Source organism: Alosa sapidissima, chromosome 20 (genome assembly GCF_018492685.1).
Source record: "Alosa sapidissima isolate fAloSap1 chromosome 20, fAloSap1.pri, whole genome shotgun sequence".
In the NCBI taxonomy this organism is placed as follows: Eukaryota; Metazoa; Chordata; class Actinopteri; order Clupeiformes; family Clupeidae; genus Alosa; species Alosa sapidissima.
Genome location: NC_055976.1, coordinates 21,979,343 through 22,001,403, shown reverse-complemented (window position 1 = coordinate 22,001,403; position 22,061 = coordinate 21,979,343). Strand labels below are relative to the sequence as shown.

Here is a 22,061-nt window from a genome sequence, read left to right as displayed (position 1 = left end):
AACACATCTGACTAACTGATCGACAATTAATAAATTAATCTGATTGCAACAATTCATTGATTAATCGATTAGTTGTTGATTATTGAATTAATTGTCATCTGTCTTGGTAATCATTGATTGGTTTATCATTTGTTAAGGAAATTACCTCAAAATTCTCTGATTTGACCTCCTTAAGCCTAATGTCCAAAATGCTTTTCCTACTCCTCTGTGACGGTAAACTAAGTGCATTTGGCCTTTTGAGGGCTTATTCTTGCACTTAGGGAAAATGCTCATCGACATTTTTTTTTACCATTCCCTGGCCTGTTATCCATTACTACTCAATTAATCGAGGAAATAATAGACAGATTAATTGACTATAAAAATAAATGTTAGTTTTCCTAATGAGGATTGTTTCACACAATTGACATATGAACTATGCTTTTGGCACCACAAAACACCAACAGGGAATGAGTCACTCAAATTCTGAAATGACTTGGTACCCTGACTGGCTGGCAGATACCATAGCAGGGAGGAAGCCATCAGAATGGCCAGTTATGTAACAGGGTCGTTTTATCACCTTCATTGGCAACTGCTGTGACAATTCTTTGATGCTATGATGACATCTAATAATAACTCTGCTGTCCCAGTGTGCCACTATTTAATATCAAGTCACATTCTTCCACCACCATGGAGTCAGAGGAGGTGCAGAGTTTGTGCTTGTTAGCTGTTAATTAGGCCTACACATGTAGATGGAAAACATTTTAGCCTCCTACTGTGAACCCTGGTCTAGCTATCAGTCTGAGAGCGGAGAGCTCATCGCCCACCCGTCTGTTCAGGAAGGAAGGAATCGACATGTTCAGTTTGTAATTCTATTTTTTCATGTAGGCCTATTTTTTTTTTTATGTAATTCATATTTTTCATGTAGGCCTACATGCATTCTCACTCTTGTTGCACAGGCCTATAGTGCTAACATTGACATGCTTGGTATTTCTTTATTTCTAAATGAAAAATGGTGAACTCAAAAGTGAACAAATATGTTGACCAACAGGTTTGCATTTGGATTCTCTAGCTGGATCCTCTAGCTGCTTCCCTTTCCCACCATTAGGGGGCGCGCTTCCCGCGTGGTCTCTCGCTACCGTTCTCCCAGCAACGGAATCTAGCTCCTGCGAGAGAGCAGAGGTGGGGTTGCGCGCGGCGCGCTCACGCAGCCTGCGAGACGCGCCTCCAGCATAGATGCTCGCTCGCAGTTTACTCGGTGCGGTGCGGAGACTCGAAGGGAGACGAGGAGCTGCACACTGAGCGTATTGCCTATGCCGCTGAGGAGCTGGCGATTGCGGGAGCGATGAGACACATGAATCCCTCGCTGGGCAGCAGGACATGAGACCTGCCGTCCACCACTTTACCCCCTAGTGCTTTGGCCCCTCTTTAATCCCAGTTGCCTTGCAGAATAATTTACGCGCTATCTAGTCATAGACAGGTTGTAGGTGTTTGCTTGTAGCATACCAATTCCTCCTGGGATTTTGTTTTTTCTCTGCTAATATTATCTGACCGGCAAGAACGATGGCTTGGAAAGCGGGACTGCTGCTCTTATGCTGGGGGTTGACGTCTGGCGAAGTTGACGTCCAAGCAGCGGAACCAGAGAGCCCCTCATCTCCAGCAAGAACTTTGGATTTCGGCTACGTTCCAGCCGGAGTTTACGAGACCGTGGCCCACTATGAGCCGGGGCCGATAGGGATTCTATTCCACATGGTCCATGCTTTCCTCTACGTTGTCCAGCCCAATCCATTCCCTGAAGGTAAGCCCACTTCTCTTTTAACGTGATACCGGAGTGATGAGCTTCATGCACCGACAGACTGTTTCACTGAAACACCAGAACCGAATTTGAGCGAGCGGTACTTGACAGGATGGTCTCAGTGTGCCATGCCAGTAGCGGCGGCGGCAGCACAGAAGCAAGTGTAGGCTAATGTCATTAAATCCGTTTCACTTCGCACGAAGAGCATGAAAATCTGTACCACGTTTTCATGAACAGTGACGGGCTGCAATCTCCCTCTCTATAGGTGATGGAAATGTGCGACCGTGTTCTGTGCTCATTGAACCCTTCATAATATGCTCATCGCGCATACATTATTGTGTCTTATGAGTTATGGGACTCATTAAATTCTATCTTTATTTTATGACTCATCCTTGGTTGCCTGCCCCTGTCTTACTGACTAATAAAGGGCAATTACGCCCTATCAAAACGTTACACAGAGTTTCTTTCAGGCATTAAGCATTCTCTGTGAAATCCAAGAAACGTTTGATATTTTATAGACTATAGAATTGATTGCACATTTTAAAACATACTACGACCACTAAGACCGCCTCCCACACTAAACTGAACTGCAAGCACAGGTAGGCTGTTCGAATTAAACACGGGTGACATTGGAGCGGGTACCCGTCGTACCTCTGGGCTGCGTCTCTCTGTGCTTATCAATAGACAAATCTAGAGATTAGGCCAGGGGGCCCTCTGACTCACCTTCTTAATGAAGTAATCCTATAATCTGCAATGCCATATGTTGCTGCGCTTTTATTTTCCAATGGGTTCCAGTGTGAAGCAGCCTGCACTTGGCAAGAACGACACAACCTGATAGTGGTTAATTGGAAATTAATTAGATTAAAGGGATTGTTATGAAATTAATCCATGTTATGCAGGTAGAATATTAGATTGATTAAGACAGATGCTTATGCAGGCAAGTGATCAGGAATGATTATGTTATAGATTTGAGCCTTTTGTAGAGGTTAATTTATTTCCTCCATACTAGCAATATCAGAGCTCTTGCACCTAGCCTCTGACCACATTATATGGTTTCTGCAGTTGCTTGATTGTTTACTTTCAGACCACATAAACCAGTTGAGGCCCACTGTCATATTTAACTAGGGCAACGATAATCCATCTCTCTGGATGAGTCACAAGGCGGTTTGTATGGAGTGGACCCACTGAGCATCGGGAGCAGAGCGGTGGGAATATTGCACATGGCCATTGGAGGCCCTCATGATTCATCTCCCCTGTGTACGGAACACATTTCACCGTCCACTGAATATGACATCATATCAGATGCCCATGGCTCGCTGACGCCAAGGCTGTGTTTGCAAGGCAAGGGAAGGGCAGGCTGTGACAATCAAGAGGCTGTAGTGAGCGCCAGCCTGACACGCTGAAGTGTATTGATAATGTATTGATAATGTATTAATAATGTATTGATAATGGGAGTCCTGTTGGTTTCCGTAGCAATCACACACTTACTTCTGCTTTTGAAGAACCCTCTGTCCACCCTCAGTCCACTTTATGCTCTGGAATTGTAAGTGTTCCCTGAAGTCATTCCACCCATATAAAAGCTCGGGCTAAAATGGTTCTGAGTGCATTTTGCCAGTGTCTGTCTGGGAACTAAAAGGGGAAAAAAGCTACATTACATAAAATTAACTCCACACTAGAAAGTTATTTTCATTATTAGGGCAGTGTGGTCGTTTATCCTTGTTAATTTATGATGGGTTCCCAAAGGGTGCCCAAAGCGGCTGTTATATTCTCCAAAAAAAGCGCTCATCGCTTTTTGAAATGGAGGTGGTTGTTTGCGCAGGAGAGAGAGAGAGAGAGAGAAAAAGAGAGAGAGAGAGGTGTAATCATCGCCTTCCTCACACCCCCCTATGTCTTCCCTGAACAAACCTCACCTCACCACAGGTGTCTGCAGGCGGAGGAAGCCTGAACGTTGCCTGAGGATTTGAGAGAGTCTGCATTTGTGGTGGGTTAGAAGCAGTTTCCAGGGAAACAGTGCTGCAGGCATCAAGGCCAGAGTGTAGTGTGTGTGCGTGCGTGCGTGTGTGTGTGTGTGTGTGTGTGTGTGTGTGTGTATGCTTTCCCCTCTTTTCTGCCCTACATGTGTCGCAAAGTGGCAGCATTCCATGGTGTATGTGTGTGACCCATGTCACCGTAACCCTGGCATTGGTGCCATCCATGCGTTGCGTTGCGTTGCAGTGCACCCTGTGTGTGTGTGTGTGCCCAGCCTCTTAGACTGAAGGGTGGCATCCTCTGGTGACGACGGCAGAATTTCAGTGGATGTTTGTCCATCACAGGGGGAAAGTGTGCTAGCCTCTAGCCTCAAGTGCGTGATGCATCATTGTGTGTAGCCTGAATTGCCTTCCCTCTGGTGTTTCCTGGGTGACGGAGCTCATGACAGAGCTCATGTGTCATCGTCAGCTTTGTTCACTGTCGTCTCCGGGCCCCTGGGTGACCTCGGCATCATTGCGGTTTCCACGCCCCTGCTGCTAGTGGTAGCAGTAGCACTGGTGTGCCACTGGTGTGAAAGCAACAATTATGCAAAAGAAACATTATGCAAATAGCAGGACGTCCACTCAGCCGAGATGGTCCATCCACTACGCTGTGACCTTTGAACACAATGAATGAGATGGCCTGGAGGTGCACCGAGGAGGAAGTTGTTCCGGAAGCTGCTGTCATTCATTGAGAGAGATGATTTTAATAAGCCCAATTACCAGCACCCAGTGCACATGTTTGTGGTATGATCATAGTGGAGCAACTAAGGTTTTGCTAAAACAGTTGAGCGCCAGCCAACCATCATCCACCTCTCTGTTCTCTGTTTTCACCCTCCATCTTACTAGTCCGTTCCTCCTCTTCGGCCCCATAAAGTGGGAGGAGAGGAGAGTGTGTGTGAGGGTAGCGCTGGGGCCGTGGTCCCCTCTACAGGGCAGAGGACAGCTGGGTTTGATGGGTCCAGCAGGCAGCAGGGGATCCACAGATGGCATCTCGCCTGGCAGAGCTGCAGGCCTCCCCCTCTGCCCTGACCTCTCCTGCACCCCCCCCCCCCCCGCCCCGCCGCCCCCCACACTCGTAGTGTCCTCTGGGAGCTCAAGCCCACACTCAGCTCAGCCTGCCAGTGGGGCACACACACACACACACACACACAAACACACACACACACACACACATGGATGGACATACACACACACACACACACATGGATGGACATACATACACGCACGCACACACACACACACACACACACACACACACACATAGATGGGCATATATACACACACACACACACACACACACACACACACACACACACACACACACACAAACACACAAACAAACACAGACCATGTATGCATATGCAGTACATGCTCATATGTACTGTATGTGCACATAAAACACACTCAAGTGTACATACACATCCAAACACAGATGTGCAGATGCAAGCACACATATAAATACACATACAGCGAGCTCACCAACATGTTTACACATTAACACAGAGACTCCATTCACAAACAGACTGGACACACTGGAGGAGGACGTCCTTAATTTACTTTGACTCTCTCTCACACACACACACACACACACACACACACACACACACACACACACACACACACACATTCTCAGTCCACTACCCTTTTCTCCAAGCTGACCTCTGTCCATGCCAAGTGGGTTCGCCACAATGAATATGCATGCCAAGACTTCAGGATTCTCTTGATTCAGCATTTCTCCCTTCCTCTTTGACCCCCTGTAGTTCACCACCGAAAATGTCTCATCTCATCTGTCATCCACACACACACACACACACACACACACACACACACACACACACACACAAACACACACTGCTCTGGGAGCGAGGGCCACATCAGCCGTGTGTTGTACTCTCGTGCGGTCTTTTCTCTCCTCACTGAGAGACTCGTCCTTGCCATTGTCAGCTCTCCCTGCCCCAGGCAGGCATCGCTGAATGCAGACGCAAAGAGAGCGAAGCAGAGAGAAATACAGAGAGAGAGTGAAGGAGAGAAAGATGGAGAGAGAGTGAAGGAGAGAAAGATGGAGAGAGACAGAGAGAGTGAAGGAGAGAGAGATGGAGAGAGAAAGGAGAGAGATGGAGAGACAGAGAGAGAGTGAAGGAGAGAGAGATGGATGGAGAGAGACCGAGAGAAAGAGAGGGAGGGAAATGTTTTGAGCATTAACAAACTGTGACAGAATAATAAATCCTCTTGATTACATTTGGAAATGTAATCAGCAGCACGGTAGAATTAGAGCTGCTGTATATGTGCAGGCTATGTCAGAGGGGGTGGAGGGCGCTGCTGTGGTGATGAGTGTGTGTGTGTGTGTGGGGGGGTGTTGTTTCTTGGTATCTTGGCTGTCACCCCAGCTCTTGTCAGCACTGCGACTTTGGAGCCCGCGGTGCCGACACATCGGGCCTGGGGACTTCCCCGAGCATCGGCTTCTCCCGACGGCACGACGTCTTCGGCGCTCGCGGTGGCCTTGTGCTGTCCTGCTGTCAGCTACCTAAACGCAGGGGGAAAAAAATGAATCGCTCGTTCCCAGGGATGCGCTTGTGAAACCAGGCTCATTACATTTGTGTTACATCGCCTCCATTTCTGTTCTCACAGCGGGTGCATTTGCAGTGTTAATAGAGGACTTTAGAAAAGCCAACAGCCAGACAAATCGCTTAGTTAGTGTGAGAGAATCCAGACACAGCAGCCCAAACATGCCCTGTTGGCAGCATTCCGCAAGTGACAGGAAGAAGAAGAAGAAGAAGAAGAAGAAGAAGAAGAAGAAGAAGAAGAAGAAGAAATGCTTCTTGCAGTGAGGTCCCTCCTAATTGTAGTACTGCCATCAGCACCTGTGTACTGAGACCAGGTCATCCAGCCCTGGGCATCGTCAAACCCGTTAAGAGCTATCAGCTCAGCTGATCCAGGGTTTGTGGTAATGGGAGCAGACATTTTAGTGACTGAGGCGCTTGTGGCAGACACTAATTGGTGTGTGTGTTGTGTTTTGCGGAGGATGTGGTCAGTGTTTTGCTATCGCTGCTGCAGGTCAGGGCAGAGATCCGGTCTCTCAGAAACGCTTGCTTCTTTCCTTCCTTTTCAACCATTTTGAGATATGAGATATGACATCACATGACCAGCTTCCCCTAATCCACCGTCTCTCTCTCTCTCACACACACACACGCACACACGCACGCACGCACGCACACTCACACACACACTGATATGAGTTATCGCACGCACACTCACACACACACTGATATGAGTTATCTGTGGACTTGGCCGGCTGCCAATTGGTGGGACCACTTTAAAAAGATTAGATCACAGAACCAGACTGCGGTGTAGAGTAACTGATGGTCAGGTGAATGAAGAGACCAGTAGTGGTCACTCAGGCAACCAAAGTCCATTTTGTCCTCAATTACATCCATCTGTTACAGGGCTCCCAGTGCTGTGGTATGGACTGAGCATGATAACCGCCACTCTTCCCTCTGCTATAGCCTGCCCTGTGTCCAAGTGATGTATGTCTTTGTGAGAGACAGCATGGAGGCTGTGGGTGAAGTGCTCCACAGAAGGCACTACGGCTCAGACTCAAGTGATGCACACAGCACTGTGAAGAACAAAACCAATGTGTCCATGATCCGCTCACAATCACCTTGGACTTGAAACCCAATCTACTGTACTCTACAAGACACAATACTGTATGAAAGGCGTTGTTAAGGCTGATGAAACCCAATCTACTCTACTCTACAAGACACAATACTGTATTAAAGGCTTTATTAAGGCTGAATCAAGGGCTGCTCATCAAAGCTAGTCCCAAAGAATTCTCCTGGGTTCAGTGGTTAAGACCTGACTTGTGCTGGGCATGGAGTCCTCACTAGAGGAATGCCCACTCACTAGTATGCATAATGTCCACTCACTATGTATAATTTTGTCTCTAGTCTCAGGGATTAATTGTGCGTCTCAGAGCACAATCAAGAGTGCTGTTAGTCATTTTATACGGGACACAAATGGGCCCAATGTGTTCATAGTGAGGCAAGGTTTTGAAAAGTGTCTGTTGTCCACTGCTACTGTCTCTGACATCCCATTGGTCAAGCACCACTGAGCACTGGAAGTGGAGCACCAGGGTGTCATCACTAGCAGGGGTGGCTAACCAGTGCAGCATGAAGAGCCAAACACACACACACACACACACACACACACACACACACACACACAGAGGTTCGCCACCCCTGCTCTATAGGCTTCTCCTGCTGTCTTTGTGACAGTTCCATTTGCATTCCAAACCCCAGGACAAAGTATTTTTTGTGCCACGGTTACCACAGTTTGTACCACAGCAGTGTGGTATTATGGGATTCCTGATGGAAACCCAGCAGGTATGTTGTTGCCAGGGGAGTAGTGGTGGTGGTGTGTGTGTGCGTGTGTGTGTGTGTGTGTGTGGGGGGGGGGGGGGGGGGGGGGGGGGGGGGGGGGTGATGGGTACGGGGATGCAGCCAAAAAGCTGCTCCTGAATGAAACAGCTGTTAGAGCGGCCTCGGTGACCTGCTGTTTTTCTCTCTCGCTCGTTCACTCGGTCGGTAGTCCCTCCCTCACTCTCTCTCTTCCTGTCTGGCCTCTCTCTTGCCCTCTCTCTCTCTCTCTCTCTCTCTCTCTCTCCCTCCCTCCCTCTCTCTCCCTCTCTCTCTCCCTCCCTCTCTCTCCCTCTCTCTCTCTCTCTCTCTCTCTCAGTCGTCTCCTTATTTGCTGAACATCGCACTTTTTCTTCTTTCTTTTCTTTTTCTGTCTCTTTTTCACACACAGTCTCACACAGACACAGACTCTCAGACACACACACACATACACACACACACTCACATATACACACTCACACATCCATAGAGTCTCGCTTTCTCCCCCCACCTCTCTCTCTCTCTCTCTCTCTCTCTCTCTCTCTGTGTCTCTGTCTCTCTCTCTCATGTCTCTCTCTCTCTCTGTCTCCCTTTCCCTGGCTGTGTGGGTTGAATTTCTCCTCCGAGTGAGAAAACAAAAAAGCCCGGAACCCGGTGACTGCTGAAAGGAGCAGCCATCCCAGAATGCCCGGCCATTACGCAACGCAGCTCATTGTGGCAGCAGTGCCCATTCAGGCCCTCCGATCCACATTGGCCAGTGTGTGCCAGAGCCACTGACCACCTCAGCCCCACTCACACACACACACACACACCAGCTCTCTTTAACTCACCAAGAAAGTCTGTCTGCCCACATACACTGTCGCAAACAATGGTCACTTCAAAATGCCCTTGAAAGAGAAACTACTTGCTCTGCTATGTAGCCCTATCATGGAGTTCAACATGTTGTGTTGATTGTGTGTGTGTGTGTGTGTGAATGTTTGTGTGTGTGTGTGTGTGTGTGTGTGTGTGTGTGTGTGTTTGTGTGTGTGTGTATGAATGTTTATGTGGTGTGTGTGTGTGTATGAATGTTTATGTGGTGTGTGTGTGTGTGTGTGTGTGTGTGTGTGTGTTTGTGAGTGGAGAAGCAGCAGTTTTAAGGGAGAGGGCACTGAGGTGGCAAGTCTCTCAGGCTTGGCTCCAGGTAATCTTAGAATGGCACCACAGTGTCAGAGTGAGTGAGCAGTGAGAGCTGGAACACACTGTGCCAGTGTGTTAGGAGGGCACTGCCCGTGCCCGCACTGACGACCATGCCCACTGGGTCTTGAGTCCATCCTGCCCAGGCCCCATGCACGTGGGTCAGAAGAGCAGGAAGAGAAGCAACAAGTGAAGAAGACAGAGATGGAGAGAAGAGGGGGTGCAGAGAGAAAGGAGGAAAGAAAGGAGGAGAGAAAAGAGGAGGAAAGAAAGGAGGAGAGGAAAGAGAAGGAGATAATGAGCATTTGGCTGAAAAAGTGATAGAGAGAAAAAAGAGAGAGTGGTTGGGGAAGTGGGGGGGGGGTGTAGAGAATGTAGACAAGGGAAGAAGTAATGATAATATAAATCAAAAAAGAGGAAGAGAAGGATAGAGGGATAGAGAGAGAGGACAGAAAGAGAGCTGTGTGATAGGAAGGGAGTGAGGTGCAAAGAAGGGTTAAGACATGAGTTGGTGATTCCTTGTTCCTCTGGCATGTGTGTGTAACTTGTGTTTCTATCTAGCATGTGTGTGTGTGACTTGTGTATCTATCTAGCGTGTGTGTGTGTAACTTGTGTTTCTATCTAGCATGTGTGTGTGTGACTTGTGTATCTATCTGCCATGTGCCACTAGGGGCTGCCATGTCCCAGTACAGAGACACCATGTGATGCCCAGCACCTGTTACTGAGCAGTGTCACCTCTGGATTATGGCACAACACACTAAGCCATGCCCTGCCGTGCCATATCACCAGCCCACTGCCCCCTCCACACTAAGCCATGCACTGCCATGCCATATCACCAACCCACTGCCCCCTCCACACTAAGCCATGCCCTGCCATGCCATATCACCAACCCACTGCCCCCTCCACACTAAGCCATGCACTGCCGTGCCATATCACCAACACACTGCCCACAACACCCAAACTGCACCTCATGCTTCATCACTGAAGCTCCTGCAACAGCTCTCATTAATCCTGCTGCTGCCTCACAGAGCTTCAGAGAGTCTGTCAGCTGAAGCGTGTGTGTCTGTGTGTGTGTGTGTGTGTGTGTGTGTGTGTGTGTTGGTTGTGTGTCTGGGCAACCAGGCGGCTTGTAGCTCCAGAGGATGTGCCAGACAGACGCAGAAAGTGGACTAGCCTGTCAGAGCGCCCCATCTGAGTCCAGTTTATATCCCCAGTGCTGCCGTTCCACGCATTCCTCACGGCCACCACTGCCAGTGACATTACAGGCTGTTTCGTCACGGCCCTAAATGCCAGGTGCCCCCTTCCTTAAGACCCCCGCACATTAAATGTAGAGACCCTTGATAATGTCTGTTTACATATGTGTGCTGCGAAATGGGCCTCAGTACTTAATATGACGAGTCAGAGAGACACAGCATGACACTGGCTCCCACAGCAGAGCTGCGATGCGTTTCTCCCGTGCACAGGTCTCCTGCAGCTAGGAGACCGAGGCTCAGTGGTTGTGGCGCTAGGAGACCGAGGCTCAGTGGTTGTGGCGCTGCACATCTACATTCAGTGCACACCCCACATACACACACACACACACACACACACACACATGCATACATACACCCGCCTGCCCTCGCTGTGCTGTTTTCCTATGGGAGTTGATGACACAGCTCTCTGAGTCTTACCTCCGGCGCATGTGGTGTGTGTGTGTGTGTGTGTGTGTGTGGTGTGTGTGTACAATCGATACCCCTCCCCCACCCGCAGTATTTATCACAATCTGACTGTCTGTCTGTCTGGTCACCATAGTTATAGCTGCCAGGTTTAAGCTGACAGTAATCTGAGATTTTGTTCACCTGTCAAGATTGAGTGAGTGGTGTGTGTGTGTGTGTGTGTGTGTGTGTGTGTGTGTGTGTGTGTGTGTGTGAGAGAGAGAGAGATAAACACCCTAATGCCCCCTCCTGCCCCTCCTTTCTGCCCCGGTCAGCATGAAAGGGACAATAGCCCCAGCCTGATTAACACTGTGCAATCCTTTGCATTTCCTTCTAGACCGTTCCGTGTGGACGCAAGGAGAGTAAATGGCTTAGTGGAGAGGCCATGTGTTTTTCCTTGAGAGTTTCATGGACACTGTAAGCCCTGTGCTAATGACTGAAACTGTAGCCTGTGTATTCGATATCTGGGATATGATTAAAGAGGAAATCATATATAAAAATATTTTTTTCTGTGTAGTTCTGCTGTAATACAGTAAGAAAAATATCACAGAAAACACACATAGATACAGTAAGATACCAAAATCACCACGGAACTTAATTGTGAAATTGCAAAGATCATGACATTAGCCAAATAAATACTCATGGCTGCTTACATGCTGTTTGATGATTGCGTGTGTACTGCGCGGACGCACTGCTAGCCTGCTATTTATAGCCACAGCACCCTGCACATAAAGCCTCGCCCCACTCTGTCACATTGGTTACTTTGACGCTCATTTGGTGGAGCCACACAAGCGTACAGGCTGCCACGACCGATCTCCCGCTGACATGTTTCACACAGACCCGTTATATTCGCCACCCCACTCCCCCACTCCCCCCCACCCCACCCCGCCCCCCCCCGCTCTGGCCCCTGGGGGCCCCATCCTGGCACTAGAGGGGTGTTGGGCCTGGCTGAGGAGGAGTCGGTTCACCCGCTCCTCTGTGCCAGGAGTGAAGTGGGGGAAATAGTGATGACTGTGAGAGCAGCTTCCAGTCCTTCCAGATAGAGACACCCAAATCACAGCAGGCAGCGAAATCAATGATCAGCGTTAATTTAACTTGCTCACTATTAAAATGAGCGCTTCTGCGGTGTATCTGTGCATAATCCACACCAGTGCTGAGACAATGTTACACTTCCCGTATTCCAACATTCAACACATCACAGTGTTGTTTTTATGACACGCAAAAGTGCTTTTTTTGTGACATTAAATTGTGTTATTCCCAGTGCACCCAAAAGAAGGAGCGTGGGTTTGGGTGGTCTTTTGTTGTCTGGATGTGAAGGAACTGTGTGACTACAGTCAAAGGGATGGTAGGGATGATGTGTGTGTATGTGTGTGTGTGTGTGTGGTGGGGGGGTGGGGGGGCGGTGTGCTGCACTGAAAGCCTGGTGACTTATGAAAAGCCTCTGTGTTTCTATAATTCAAGACAAGGTGAAAAAAGCTTACTGTTTTTGTCATTTCTATTTGTGTGTGTATTTATGTATGGGCGGGAGAGACGCTTTTTGGTGTGTGTGTGTGTGTGTGGTGCGTGTGTGCACAAGTGTGTGGGTGTTTTGTGCTTCTGTCCACCCACACCAGCCAACACCTGATTAGCATTATTAAGGGTGTAAAGCTGCAGGAGTTATGGTAATGTCTCTCTGAGGAGGCCAGTGAAGAGAAGGCCTGCTGAACAAAATCAATGACGCAAAGAGAGGAGGCAGAAAATCATCACCTTATTCACTACAGCTGGGCAGAAGCTGGCTGTGGGTTTTATTATGTTTCTATTTCATTACTAAATAAAAGGCCCCCCAGAGTTTGATGGGTTGGGCTGTTTTGGTTTGTGTGTGTGTGTGTGTGTGTGTGTGTGTGTGTGTGTGTGTGTAGGGGGTGTTTTAGTCATGCTGTGCAGCTAAATGTCTGTGAGAGAATCTCTGGCCAGACAGTGAGAATGGTGCCTAACTGTTACAGTAAAATGGTCAAAAGCTCTTTTTGTGAAATATGATCTTCACAATGTACAACTGGTGCTGTATACCGGAGGGCATTACAGTGCTTAGTATTGCGTTATTGTACATTCACCTTATAGTTGGCATTTATAGAGTGCATGACAACAAGGCAGTGTTGTAGTACTAGTCAGAGTCATGAGCTACATTTAGAGACTCGTGACTTGACTTGGACTTGAGCACTGAATGACTCGAACTTGGACTCGGACTACATTCAGACCATGCAGACTCGGAAATTGAGACGAGGATTCGACTTTTTTGTGTAAAATGTCATTAGGCTATAATTGTAATATGTCATTAGAGTATTATTTGGTATAGGATTTTAATATATAAATTATTTTTAGTATTAATATTAGTGCAATGGAGTGTTACTGCTTCATGTCATACATCACACATCACACCATGTTCCTACAATAATGAACTTTAATGGCGCCAAATGCCTGGAGACATGAATGCCCCGAAGTTTTGCTTTTACTGTAATAGTGACTCGACTCGGACTTGACTCAGATGAGTAGTGGACTCGTCTCGGACTTGACTTGTATTTTTTTTAGTCATTTGGATTTGACTTGGACTTGAATACTGGAGACTCGAACCTGGACTCGGACTCGAGGCATAGTGACTTGACTACAACACAGCAACAACGATATGTAATATGTGTAAAATAACATACATGTAGATATACAAAGTAGTAAATAAGAAATAGACTTGTTGATATTGTATGTGTGACACAGGGGTTGGGGAGTGTAGACAGAGATTTGCTAATGAGGAGACACAGCACTCAAATATTCTCCCATAGAAATGTATGGGGTTAGTTTGTAACGCAAGCGTCGTCTACATATATTCCGCCCCTTATGCCGCCAAAAGTTGACATTGTGAATACATTGTGCCAATCATGTGGTATGTTGTGAATACATCGTGCCAATCATGTGTTGTGATCTTGCCACTGGAGCGAGGTTGGTGTCGTGAAGCCTTGTGCATGCACAGTTCTGCCCGAAATAGATGCCCGATAAGTGCCCAAAATGCATTGCAATATGGTCGCTGAGTGGAGGGACTTGTCTAAAAGGACTTTGTTTGGTGTAGATACCTGATTGAAATGTATTACTCATCTTAATGACATTGGGTTCATCACATCAGGGATAAGCATTTTCATCCTGCATTGAATACTGTTGTCACCAAGTGTATCTTGTTGCTCTCCCTTGAGCCCAAATATGTGAGCCAGAATAAGACTCTATAATGAACAAGAGTTATACGCTAGTTATAGTCTACTGTTATACACTAATACTGCCTCTTGAGGGAGTTGATATAGTGTGGATTAGCTGTTAATTAATTTTGTAAGTGTAAAAAGCTGTCTCACTGCCTGTTATTCCAAGAGCTAAAGGGCGGTATGCGTTCACACTCAGTCTCTTGAAAGAAAGAAATAGAGAAGAGAGGGAGAGAAAGACAGAGAGAGAGAGAAACACTTATCTCTGAACGATGCCAATGTCTTCACAACCTGGTGCCATTTTCCACACCCACACTTGCTGAGAGCGCCAGAGATGTTGACGCACGTTGGGTTTGTGTGTGTGTGTCTGTGTGTGTGTGTGTGTGTGTGTGTGTGTGTGTCTGTGTGTGTTATTCTTTATAACCTGTTCACACAGTCTTGGTTGTTACTTTCCACATCTCCCAGTCATCTCCCCTGCTGTGTGTGTCTATCACCTAGCATCAAGTGCTGCAAAACTGTCTAGTGACATTCAAATTGAAAGATGTATCAAACGCACACACACACACACACACACACACACACACACACACACATTGTTGTCGTGTTTAAGAGTTGTCAGTCACAGTGAATGATTTTATTTGGGAAGTGATGTCTTGCTTGTGCCTATGCCATCATCATACACACACACTCATGGTAATATTTTCATCTCATGTAACAGTTGTTAGTCACAGTGAATAATTTTATTTTGGAAGTGGTGTCTTGGTGGTGCATAGTACACATGCACACATCACATGCACACATTCATACGTACACACAGAGTCATACACACTCGTGCACACAGACATCCACATATTACAAAGTGGCCACTACAAACAGCCCCTTCGGGCTAACATGACTCGTCATTTCCTTTTGCTCTGCACTGCACGTACAGCATGCATGTCAGGTCTGCTGTGCTTTTAGGCAATAGGCAGACAGTTAAAGCACTTTCACACATACAGATACAGTACAGCCTATTGCTGTCCATGTCTCACACTGCTGCATTCTTATTCTGGACACACACACACACATACACACACACACACACACCACACACACACAAACACACACACAGAGAGCCTAGGCCTTCTGGAGGCCTACAGACCAAATATATTCAGAATGTAACCACATGCATTGAGAAAGTGCCACATTACTGCACAGTGACCAAAGAGAAGCCCAAATGCTCATTCTGGACACTTACACACACACACACACAGAGAGAGAGAGAGAGAACACTGCTCATTCTAATCTTTTCTTCGTGAATATCCACTGCTTTTGTTCGGTGAAAGGATTGGGTGAGGACTCCAGCCGTGGGTTAAGTCAACTCAAGTACTTAATGCCTTTTTTATTAGTGCAGCCTTGCAGATGTACATGAAAGAGGAGATTGCTTTCTCTCTCTCTCTCTCTCTCTCTCTGTCTCTAACTTATTCTCTTTCTCTCTCCCTCTATCTCTCACTTACTCTCTCTCTCTACACCCCCCCCCCCCCCCCGTCTGTTCGTCTCCGAGGATTCTCTTTTCCAGTTCTGTGGCTCCATGGTAACCTTGTGTGTTTATCTAGCTTCTGAGCAGGTTGATAATGTCACATGTCCATGCGTCACTACTGTGTCTGTGAAGGTCTGTGTGTGGACAGAGACAAAAAGGACTCCCAAGCTATGGGATATGCCCAGCTGTGTGTCAAAAACCTCCTGTGGATGGGACACAATGAGAACCACACACAGGAAATGAATTTGAAGATATTTATGAAGTATTCCACTACAAGACAGTCAGATACAATAGTTTCAATGAGGCTGTACATTCCTAACAGCTATAGTGCTTCATTAGATTAGATTAGATTAGATTCAACTTTATTGTCATTTAGCTGAGTACAGGTACAGAGCCAATGAAATGCAGTTGACATCCAAGCAGAAGGGCAAAGAAGCATTAAATACCGAGTGCAGGTTGAGTACGGTATTCTGTGCAGTTGTGTAGACAATAGGGATTAATCATGTATCGGAACTCCCCCTATTACCGTCGGTCCCGTATTTCCGCCGTCTTGCGTGTATGTGTCACTTAGTATCCATTTCTATACAAACCAAGATGGCGGAATCCTAAAGAAATGCAAGCACCCACACCATAGGTGTATCTAAATTAGCTATGCACCAAAAATTACATTTTGTCGTGACTCGAAGAGCTGTAAACAGTGTTGTAAGGCTGTGTGTACAAATCCGCTTGGAGCTCCAGTGGAATTTTGAATTGCTGACGAGGATTCTCGGTCTAACCGTTCATGTGCCGTTGAAACGGCGTAAATAGGCGACCCATCAGACCAGCACTATAACTCTGAGCGTGGTAAACAAAATCGGATATTTCAGGCAGTAAATGCTGTTAAGAACCAGACCAAATTTAGTTCAAATCTACACACCTATGGCTACTGAAAAATGTAAGGTTCATTTAGCAAATGTTATTTTGAAGTGTTAAAAAACATTGTTGTTTTAGAATTTCCGAACAAAAGTGGTGATAATTGGGGGTGTTACGATACAGTGTATAGTTGGATAAATACAGGTTTTCCAGATGACATGTCTACAGAGGTAAGTAGAGTATATGTAGAGTATAAATATACATTCTATATAACTAATATATATATACAGTGCAGTAGTAAAAACTAGGTAAACTAGTAACAGCTGAAGTGCAAATGCTACGCATGCAGCTGACTATGGAAGATACAGCACTTTTTGTTAAAGCAGAGAAAGTGTGATGATCATAAGGTCTGCAATGTTTTTGTTAGCAGCACCTGTCAGCTTATTAGTGCACATGCACTGCAGGGCTTGACCCTTCCTTGGTATAGGTAAGCCAGCAATGGCTGACGCTGAGAATCATTTAAGTTCTTTTAATCACAAGTTCACAAAGGTTTTGAAAGGCTGTCTTCAAAAATATATTGTACTGTCAGCACTAACAGAATCTCATAAAGAATTTGGTGTGCATTTGCCAACTCTGTCTAATTAAAGCCAGCTACGACTGACACTGAGAAGCCGTTTCACCCTTTTGCCCAGACAGTCTTACTTCTCCAAATCGGTAAAAAAAATAGAAAGAGCTTGCGATCCTCGCATATCTCATGATGAAAAGCATTTTGTCGTCAGGCTGCTGCCGACTGAAGTGAGAGCAAAGCGAAAAGTGGAGCACTTCCCCATTCAGCGCCTGATCCTCCTCTGCAGTGCCTGCTGTTGTGTGAAAGGGACACCAGGTTGGCTTTGTCTGATAGCTGTGGCCAGCGCTTGTGCAACACAGATAGCTTTGTTAGGGGGGGCAGACCGTAATCTATCACAGATATATAGGCCTATCCATGTCCAATCCCAAATATACACCTCTATCTGGGGGAAAAGCGGGGTTGAGTTTAGCAGAGAGGTCTACAGAAAAAAAGACGCCATTTCTGAGGAGTAATCCTGTCGGTCACGCATCTCCACTGAACCACTGGCAGATATATAAGTCCAGTAAATGCTCTGAGTTTTGACTGCTACTGCTACTTTTTGGACACTTGATTAGTTGACCCTATACCCCTCAGCTCCCACCCCCCACCATCCCAATCCCCTGCCATTACCACTGCTGTCATGGCCTCTCTCTCTCTCTCTCTCTCCTCCAGCGTTTGTGCTTATAAGAGCACGTTTCAGACTACAAATGAGATGTGATTTGATGCAGTCCTTCAACACATTCAAAAGCCAATCGAAATGGATGTGTATTCCTTTCCCTCTCTCTGTCACACTCACTCTGTCTCTCTGTCTGAGTAAGGATGCTGAGGCAGAGAATTGGAATGCAGGGCAGATAGCCAGGAGATCATTATTTAGAACCTTTTCATAGCCCTCCGCATCAAATGTCATGTCCATTTTGTTTAAAGCCTTTTACAAAGTGTAAATACTGTCAGTTCTACATTGGTTCTTGGCTCTTAGTGGATATGGTTGTACTGAGTTTCGGTGTGTGTGTGTGTAGGTATGTGAGGGTGTGCGTGTGTGTGTGTGTGTGTTAGCGTATAGGCATATATATGAAGGTTTAGGTGCATACCTGTCAATCTGTGTCTGGTTGTGTGTGTGTGTGTGTTTGTGCTAGTGAGTGTGTGCATGCATGTGTATCAATCTGTGTGTGAGTGTTTTAGGCGTATACTATGTGAGAGTATGTAGTTAGATACATGTAGATAGATAGATAGATAGATAGATACTTTATTGATCCCCAAGGGGAATGTGCAATATCTGTCAATCTGTGTATGTGTGTGTGTGTGTGTGTGTGTGTGTATGTGAGTGTGTGCGTGCATATGCATATGCATCAATCTGTGTGTGTGTGTGTTCCAGTGTAAGTCCAGGCGCATGTTTGTGTCTCATCAGACAAAGCCCACAGATGTCTCCTGACTGAAGTCATTGGAGCGCTAAGGCCCGTACATCCATTTGAATCAATTAAACAGGCGCTAATCGCTCTGTTTTACATACGCAGCCAGAGGGCAGATTACAGCCGTGGCCGCTGAGAGATTAGCTATCATTATTTAGCATTGTTTTATCTCCCATCACTGTCAGCCTGCCTATGACGTTAGCTAACCCCAGCTAAGTAGCGCCAGCCCAAAATTGACGCTAGTATGTAGGCAAACTCAAACTCCACTTGGCAAGTGTGTTTGGCTTTGCATGCAGTGTCAGTCAGTGGTCTTTCTCCTTTATCGTGCAGCCTCATCCTTGCATCAAACACAAATGTGCACGCACACACACAAACACACACACACACACACACTCACACAAACAAATACATGCACACAAATGCATGCACATTGAACACACAGAGATTGTTACTGACTGAGTTACTGAGTGATTGACAGTAGACATTATTATTTTAAAACGTGCTTGATATCAACAGTGAGGCAAGCCCAACTGACCCTGGCATGTGCCATTGGCAGACCTGTATATAGATTTGAACTCATCCATGATGCATAACTTGTTGCTATTTACATATGATGCTGTCTTGTCCATTGTGTGCAGGCCCATACATTCAAAAAACCACACACACACACACACACACACATGTGCATGTTGTGTAACTACTAACCAGTCTAATATGCAAGTAGACACATAACCTACAACTACATGTTGGATTGTCGGATAGACTGAGGGTCAATGAGGCGATCCTGAGTGTGTTTAGCATGTGACGGTAGTGACTGGTCTGAGTGTTTAGCATGTGACGGTGGTGACTGGTCTGAGTGTGTTTAGCATGAGATGGTGGTCTGAGTGTGTTTAGCATGTGACGGTGGTGACTGGTCCGGTGGTGGTTGGTCTGAATGTGTTTAGCATGTGACGGTGGTGACTGGTCCGGTGGTGGTTGGTCTGAATGTGTTTAGCATGTAACGGTGTTGGCTGGTCTGAGTGTGTTTAGCATGAGATGGTGGTGGTTGGTCTGAGTGTGTTTAGCATGTGACGGTGGTGACTGGTCCGGTGGTGGTTGGTCTGAGTGTGTTTAGCATGTGACGGTGGTCTGAATGTGTTTAGCATGTGACGGTGGTGACTGGTCCGGTGGTGGTTGGTCTGAATGTGTTTAGCATGTAACGGTGTTGGCTGGTCTGAGTGTGTTTAGCATGAGATGGTGGTGGTTGGTCTGAGTGTGTTTAGCATGTGACGGTGGTGACTGGTCCGGTGGTGGTTGGTCTGAGTGTGTTTAGCATGTGACGGTGGTGACTGGTCTGAGTGTGTTTAGCATGTGACGGTGGTGACTGGTCTGAGTGTGTTTAGCATGTAACGGTGTTGGCTGGTCTGAGTGTGTTTAGCATGAGACGGTGGTGGTTGGTCTTTGGCCTGGCATGAGGCTGTGTGCTGTACTGTGCAGTGCAGATGTGAGATTGTGAGTCCCTCCTTGTCTCCAGGAGTATGTTTATGCGGCCCTGACACAGCGCACCTCAGCGGGGGGAATTATTCTCGCCTTTATCCAGCGCTCGCCATGGGAAATCTCCCCATGAAATATTTATAAAGGCAATCTCTCCCTCTCTCAGACTCTCATTGCTCACTTTGTCATGCACCCCTTCCCTAGCTGTGCCACCCTCTCTCTTTTATTTCTCCTCCTTCTCTCTATCTCTCTTTACCTCCCTTCTTCCAATCTCCCCATCTTTCCATTACTCTCATTTTCTCCCTTTTTATATATCTTTGGCTCTCCTTCTCTCTATCTTTCTCTCTTCCTCCCTCCCACTCTCTCTCTCTAGGCCTCTCTCCTTATCTCACTCTTACTATCCCTCTCTCTTCCTCCCTCTCTCTTCCTCTCTTCCTCCCTCTCTCCCTCTCTTCTCTCTCTCTATGCACATGTGCTGGAGTAAATGTCTCTCTGCAGTAGAAATCTTCCTGCCCGGTTCATTTTTGAGCTCTTTCTGTGTGTGTGTGTGTGTTTGTGTGTGTGTTTGTGTGTGTGTTTGTGTGTTTGTGTGTGTGTTTGGGGTGGGGAGGAAGGGAGGGCTCACGACGCGACTCCATCTCCCCAGAGTGATGCCTCGCAGGCGGAGGAGAACGAGTACAAGGGGAGTGGGGGATGTTGGAGGGATGAGTACGCCTCCGCTGACAGACAGGTGGATTAGCTTCCTGTCGTAACCCATGTTTGGAGAGGCCCCGCCCTTTCCCCCTGCTGTGAGGAGCCAATCAGAATCACTCCTCTTCCCCCTGTCGGAACATGAGCTGGCACTGATCCACGGCCCCGCAGTCCCACAATCCTTTGCTGCGTAAGACCTTCAAAGACGTGTGTCTGACACCATGCTGTGTGCCGAGGAGACACATATCATCAGATGCACACACACACACACACACACAGTCACATTCCCATTAGGTCCCAGTTACATACAGTGCTTATTTAGCAGCACACATCTAGCCTGGAAATACCCATGCAAGCCTTTGGCAAATTTGGGATTTGCTCTGCAGGCTATGAAGCCCATTTCCAATGTCCCTAAAACACAGGCACGCAAATACAATCGCTAATTTGGCATGGATGTGTATTTCTTTGAAATTGAGTTAACAACTGCATTTAAAACCGATTGCTACACTTCTGAAACAATTTGGTAGGAGTTTAATGTACCAATTTAAGTTTAATTTCACTGCTACTTATGCCCCTGCTGGAAATCGTAAGTCAATGAACCTTTTCCAAACCCACTCTCAATCTCAAATGAGTAGGGTCTGGTGTCAACGGGGCTAAGCACACACCACTACACACCTAATGAAAGGCCTCTGTCTTTCCCTCTCTCTCTCACACACACACATAAACACACACACACACATGCACACACACACACGCAAAGGCACACACACACACACACACACAAACACACACACACATCACACACACAAACACACATGCAAAGGCGCACACACACACACACACACACACATCACACATCACAGACATCTCCTTGTCAGCTCTAAAACAGCTTTCTCTGCATTCTACAACGGAAAAGCCCTCAGTGGCATTAAAAGTAGAACACGAGGAGGCATGCGAGCCTCTCCCAGGACACACAACACCATTTTACTTCACACTGCAGCTGCAGGGACTAGACAAGAGATACAAACCCCATGCAGCTCTCCGTTCTGTTAGGACGGGAACAGACGGTTGCACAGTCAGTAAAGAGCTGGGACAGAGTGGGAAAAGACAGGCAGTCAAACGCTGATAATGCCTGATGCGCTTTTTTTCATACCTCATTACACGCTGGTTTCCCTTCTGAACTTTACTGTAATATGACAGTCACGCACACCCTTGAGAAAGATAGGGACTGAGAGAGAGAAGCAGAGAGATGGGAAGGGAG

General features: G+C 46.9%; 1 protein-coding gene across 13 annotated transcripts in view; it reads left to right on the top strand.

Annotated features, from left to right (window-relative positions):
* Positions 1-1,182: 1,182 nt before the first annotated feature.
* prom1a (prominin 1a) overlaps positions 1,183-22,061 on the top strand; it is a 73,285-nt gene continuing 52,406 nt past the window's right edge. For 8 of the 13 annotated variants that reach the window (XM_042075376.1, XM_042075379.1, XM_042075375.1 and 5 more), the window contains exon 1: positions 1,184-1,774. In XM_042075376.1, the coding sequence (XP_041931310.1) occupies positions 1,540-1,774 (235 nt within the window). In that variant the 5' untranslated portion in view covers positions 1,184-1,539. Of the gene's footprint in view, positions 1,775-22,061 lie in introns of all 13 variants that reach the window. The other 5 variants (XM_042075374.1, XM_042075373.1, XM_042075381.1 and 2 more) reach the window with 3 other exon arrangements.